The sequence below is a fragment of the Chrysochloris asiatica genome, unplaced genomic scaffold, assembly GCF_000296735.1.
Source record: "Chrysochloris asiatica unplaced genomic scaffold, ChrAsi1.0 scaffold00021, whole genome shotgun sequence".
NCBI classification, from domain to species: Eukaryota; Metazoa; Chordata; class Mammalia; order Afrosoricida; family Chrysochloridae; genus Chrysochloris; species Chrysochloris asiatica.
In genome coordinates, this window is record NW_006408539.1 from 20,596,532 (window position 1) to 20,602,963 (window position 6,432).

At 36.9% G+C, this 6,432-nt stretch overlaps 1 protein-coding gene across 1 annotated transcript in view; it reads right to left on the bottom strand.

Annotated features, from left to right (window-relative positions):
• Positions 1–5,956, bottom strand: part of CDH19 (cadherin 19, type 2) — a 64,678-nt gene extending 58,722 nt beyond the window's left edge. Inside the window, exons 1-3 of the mRNA XM_006837583.1 lie at positions 5,866–5,956; positions 2,771–2,890; positions 2,063–2,227 (exon numbers count right to left, since the gene is read on the bottom strand). Coding sequence (XP_006837646.1) covers positions 2,063–2,227; positions 2,771–2,890; positions 5,866–5,956 — 376 coding nt within the window. The remainder of the gene's footprint in view (positions 1–2,062; positions 2,228–2,770; positions 2,891–5,865) is intronic.
• Between the last annotated feature and the right edge of the window lie 476 nt (positions 5,957–6,432).

A 6,432-nucleotide genomic window follows, 5' to 3' on the forward strand; every position in this document is an offset into this window, starting at 1 on the left:
ATAATATTTGACTTTGTCCTCTCCAGCTGACCTTTGAAATTTTCTGTTCAGCACTTGTACCTCCTCATTTCTTCCATTTTCTTTAGCATCTCTACACTGGAGAGGAAGTGTCAATGTTTCTTCTGACATTTATTTTGATCTTTTGCATCTTTCTTGTATCCTTACTGACTTTTTGCTTTCTTGATATCATCCCACAATTCTTCTGGTCTTCTGTCTTTAGTGTCTAATGTATCAAATCTGTTCTTCAGATAAGCTCTAAATTCTGGTGGGATATATTCAAGGTCATATTTTGGCTTTCTTGGACTTGTTTTCATTTTCTTCAGCTTCAGTCTGAATTTACCTATGAATAATTGATGGTCTCATCCACAATCTGTCCCTGGCCTTGTTTTGACTAATGATATGAAGCTTTCCACAGATGAAGTCAAGTTGATTTCTGTGTATTCCATCTCGTGAGGTCCATTTGTATAATCACCTGTTATGCTGGCTAAAGAAGGTATTTGAAATGAAAAAACAAACAAACATTGGTTTTGTAGAATTCTATACTCTGATATTTAGAATTCTAGAGCCTAGAATTCTTATAGAAATATCTAGACTCTGATATTTTCTGAAACTTATTCAAAAACACAATTTCAAAACTGATGTAATGAATATTAACTTGAAAGGAGGGTAATGGCATTTCAATAAGAGCAACCAGTGTGAAGAAGAGTAAACAGTCTATTCTTTAAACAGTGGACTCAGTTTAATTAGGGTACATTGTTATTAAGTGTCGTTGAGTCGGTTCTGACTCATAGCCATCTTGTATAGAGTTTCAAAGGAGCAGTCGGGGTTTGAACCCCTGATATTTTGGTTAGCAGTCCAATACTTATCATACAACACCACACCAGGAGTCCAATTACTGCACGGTGGAGGTGGTGGTTATAGGGTTTCCAATGCTGTAAATCTTATGAGAGCAGACAACCTCATCTTTCCCCTTGAAGATTCAGAATGCTGGACTTGGGGTTAGCTGCCCAATGTGTACTCCACTACGCTTTTAGATATGTTTAACTGCTGTATGTTTTTGGTGCTAAATGCCATCGAGTCAGTTCTGACTCATAGGACCCTGTATAGGGTTTCTGAGAAGTGGCTGGTGAGCTTGAACTGCCAACTTTGTCATTCAAACCAACCTTGCAGTCCAGCGCTTTAAGCCACCGTGCCACACCAGAACTCCTTAAAAGTGGAAGAAGAGGTAGAATTGTGGTTTGAAGACATGGCAGTGTAAGGATTGGATACTCCTTCGGACATAAGACAACCACCAATAAGAATCTGAGAAAGACCTCAGTTCCCCAGCCGACAGTCAGAAATGAAACCAGATAGCGCTTCTCCAATGACATGAAACAGAGTTCTACCAATGTGAGAATGAGCAAGCAACGGATTCTCCCTTCCTGCTGTGTGTTAAGTGCCATCAAGTCGGTTCCGACCCATAGCAACCCTGTCTAGGGTTTCCAAGGAACAGTTGGTGGGTTTGAACTGCCAACTGTGCAGTTCCAACTGACTTTGTGGTCCAGTGCATTATCCTGCAGCGCCACACCAGAACTCCTGTAGAGTCCATGAATACGACCCCAAATTCACTGTCTGATTCTCAGCTTGGTGAGACTCTACCATAATTAATGTGTGTAGTTTCAATTAAATTTTTTTTCTGGAAATTTGTTATGGCAGCAACAGAAAAACACATGACTCATCTGCATTTGCCTATTCACACTACTGCCACACTCATCACATCTTTGAGCAGTTTGTAACACAATTATTTTATATGATTCCAATAATACACTGGACTACAGACCACAGTGTCAGTGGTTCAAGCGCCACAGGAGAGAGATGAGACTTTCTACCCCCACAAAGATTTACAGCCTTAGAAATCCAATACAGGATCGCTTTAAGGAAAAACCGACTCAGTGGCATTCAAGGACAACAACAACAACATTGTTGCTGTGATTTTTAGATGGCAAATTCTAACATTTGTAGACACTCCATGCACTTACACTTACTTTATAATATAAAGCCATCCAGGATGACTTGTACTTACTTGTTTTAAATATAGGCTTATTGTCATTAATATCAGACAGTGTAATGAATACACTTGTTGTTCCGGTAAGTCCTCCAGGCTGACCAATCATGTCCTTGGCTTGTATAATTACCCGGTATTCGTCTTGCAGCTCTCTGTCCATTTCAGAAGATATTCTTATAACTCCTTTAAGAATGAAATATGACACCAATTATTCTTTCCCTGTTACCATGAAACGCCCCTAGTTGAGTTAACCTGTTAAGTATCCAACCATACAGTCAGATTTTTAACTATGTTGAATCACTGTAACATACCAGATAGTGCCCTGGAATAAAAAACAAAACAACAAAAACTGTATTTATGGAAACCACATATCTGCACATGTTGTTGTTGTTAAGTGCCATCAAGTCGGTTTCCACTCATAGTGACCCTGTATATGGTTTCTGAGAAGCAACTGGTGGGTTTGAACTGCCGACCTTGTGGTTTACAGTCTAGTGATGATACTACAGCGCCACACAAGGAGTTTTGTTAATATATGTCAATGGTGATTTGGGTTTAAATGTATTTTTAAAGGAATGTTTAACTCATTTTTTGCTGTCTAAGTGACTACAGTGCTCCAGCTGTCACTGACATTCTCAACAACAGTTTATGTTTATTAGTAACTTAACTCTTGTGCGTTTGCCTGTTTCAGAATCATGTTGTATTATACTGTGTTTTATTCAGAAATACCTGTTGTGGGTTCAATGGAGAAATATGGTTGTCCCTGCAGGAGGCTGTATAGCAGACGTGCATTATTGCCGCTGGAAGGGTCGTCAGCGTCTCTAGCTGTCACCTGGATGACTGGTGTTCCTGACGAGGATATAAACAGTAACATGACATTAAGATGCTTGTCATATTCAACAGTGACCTCAATTCTGCAAAGCAGTCTTTCTTTTGCCAATAAAGTGATAATATAAAGTGAAGAGATGATCCTTTTTATTATAAATTATAAAGTAGATGTATTTCTACCTAGAAAAAAGAGCATTACCTAATCTATACTCATATACCTTTATAGGCCCAATTCCCACATACAATATAGAATTTTAAACATGTAGCTTTATGATACTATGAGATGCATCTATGAAATGGTCTATTGTTCTTTATAACTCAGAATCTGTACAATGTATGCTATTACTGTAGATATCAAAAATGCTTTTCTTAAAAAACCCTACTGTGATTTGGACCCAAAACAAATTTCAAAATGTTGGTAAAATATGTATAAGGATTATTTAAGTGAACTTGAAAGATCACAGAGGTGAAGACGGACACTCTGTTTTACCTGTTTAATTTCTTTCTAGAAAGTATACATTTGACTGGAAGAATTAGAAAAAAAGCACAACAAATTCTAGCAAATAGTAATAACCTCGTAAATGTTATTCTCATTAAGATTTAGCACTGTTATTGTTGTTAAGTGCCCTCTAGTCAGTTCTGACTCATAATGACCCTGTATAAGATTTCTGAGGAGTGACTGGTAGGTTTGAACTACTGACCTGTGGTTAGCAATCCAATGCTTATCTCACAGTATCATACAAGGACTCCAAGATTTAGTAAATTATTAAACATCATAGGAAATAATTGTTGTTGGTGTTAAATGCTGTTTACTTGGTTCCGACTCATAGCAACTGTGCATAGGGTTTCCAAGTTGCAACTGGTGTGTTTGAATGACCGAATTTTCAATTAGCAGTCCAGTGCTTATCAAATAGTGACACACAGGACTTATAAGAGATAATTATATCTACATTTAAAAATAATGCTCAGATTAAAAGTATATTTCTTTGAATAAATTCAGCTTTTTAATTTGATGTGAGCATTAAGTCCTGCACACTAAATCTTGCTGAAACTCAGCATTTGTTTAGATATTAGATTCTGTGTCAAGAATGGCATCATGAATGGTGCATAATCAAATCTACTCTGTAACTTTTTTATATTAGCGGCATACATTTCCTATTAAAATAGAATTTTATATACACAGAAACACTAACAATAAGCCCTTTCCTTCTTCAGTAATAAAACTGTTGAAACTATTACTATGATCTTTGATAGAAAGTATTCTTCACTTATTTTTCATTAGTATTTTTACGTTGTTGTGTTGTTGTTTGGTGTTATCTAGTCATCTTCAACTTTAGCCCACAGACTAAAACCCTGCCCGGTTCTGGGCCATCCTCACAATTGTTCTGTTTGAGTCCATTGTTGTAGCCACTGTGTGAGTATACCTTGTTGGGGGTCTTCCTCTTCTTCATTGATCCTTCTATTTACCAAGCATGATGTCCTTCTTCAGGGACTGATTCCCTCCTGACAAGATGCCCCCAAACAAGAGATAAGGTCTCACTGCCCTCCCTTCTAAAGAACATTTTGACTATACTCCTTCCGAAACAGATGTGTTTGTTCTTCTGACAATCCATTTATACTTTTAATATTCTTCCCCAACACCATAATTGAAATGCATGAATTCTTTTACAGTCTTCCTTATTCATTGTCCAGCTTTCACATGCTTATGAGGAAATTGAAGATACCATAGCATGGGTCAGGCGCAACTTAGTCCTCAAAGTAACAATTTTGTTCTTTAACACTTTACACAGATTCATCCTTTGATTTCTTGACTGCTGCTTCCATGAGTGTTAATTGTGGATCAAAGCAAAATGAAGTCTTTGACAACTTTAATATTTTCTCTGTTTATCATACTGTTATTTATTGGGGCAATTATGAGGATTTTCAGTTTCTTTACATATAGATGCAATCCATATTAAAGACTGTAGTTTTTATTTTTTATTTTTGTCAGGAAGTGTTCTAATTCCTCTTGTCTTCCAGGAAGAAAGGTTGTGTCATCTTTCAATTGCAGGTTGTTAATGACCCCTCTTCCAATCCTGATGCCATGCTCATTTTCATAAAATCCAGCTTCTGAAATTGCTCAGAGATGAGATACGTATAGTGAAGGGTACAACCTTGACACACACCTTTCCTAATTTCAAATCTTTCAGTACCCTCTTATTCTGCTGTAATGACTGCCTCTTGATCTATGTTCATGTTCCTCATGAGCATCATTAAGTGCTCTGAATCAATCACCCATTGTTTGCAATGGTATACAGTTTTTGTGTGTGATCCACACAGTTGAATGCCTTTGTTGTTTATTCTAAGTGCAGTTCAATTTGTTCCAACTGAAGACAGAACAATGCCTGATTCTGCAGCATCCTCACAATTGTTATGTTTGAGTCCGTTACTATTACCGCTATTTCAATTCATCTTGTTGGAAGTCTTCCTGTTTTTCACTGACCCTCTACGTTGCTAAACATGATGTCCTTCTCCAAAGACTGGTCTCTCATGGTAATATTTCCAAAGTACAAAAAACTAAGTATAACCATACTCACATCTAAGAAACATTCTGGCCATATTTCTTCCAAGACAGATTTATTTGTTCTTCTGGCAATCCATGGTACTTTCAATATTCTTCCCCAAAACCATCATTCAAATATGTCAATTCTTCTAAGGTCTTCCTTATTCATTGTCAAAATGTCATATTCATAGGCAGCAATTGAAAATACCGTGGTTTGGGTCGGAGGCCCTGCAATCTTCAAACTGGGGTCTTTGTCGTTGAACACTTTAAAGAGGTAGTTTGCAGCAGATTTGGCTAATGCAATATCTCATTTATTTATTTTTTTAATGTTTTATTGTGAAGTGAGTGTAGGTTTTCAAGGCATAGTGCCAGTTTTACATTCAACAAATAATATGCTTTGTTTCATTACAATGATTTCAGTCCCCTCCATGTGCGATCAGTTTACGTTATTTACCTCTATCCACTTTAACTCTTGTTTTCCCCACTACTTTCATCTTTCCTCTGCCAAACTCTTCCTTACTCTTAACTGCTTCTTCCATTAACATTGATAGTGGATCCAAGCAAACTGAAGTCCTTGATAACTTCAGTCTTTTCTCCATTTATCATGTTATTATTTACTCGTCTGATTGTGAGGATTTTGACTTGATTTACATGAGGTGCAATCCGTACTGAAGGCTATGGTCTTTGATCTTCATCACTAAGTGTTTTAAATCCTCTCCATTTTCAGCAAGTCTCATTTACCTATTGCTGGTTACGAATGAATCTTCCTCAAATCCTGATGCCATGTTTTTCTTCATATAATTCAGCTTTCAGATTATTTGCTCAGCAAACAGATTGAATAATTATGGTAACAGGATACAACTTTGAAACATACCTTTCCTAATTTTAAACCATTCATTACCCACTTGATTTATTAGAATAATAGCCTCTTGGTGCATGGAGGGGTTCCTCATGAGCACAGGTAAGTGTTCTGGTATGCTAAATCTTCTATTATGCTAACTCTAAATTTTTGAGAGTTTCT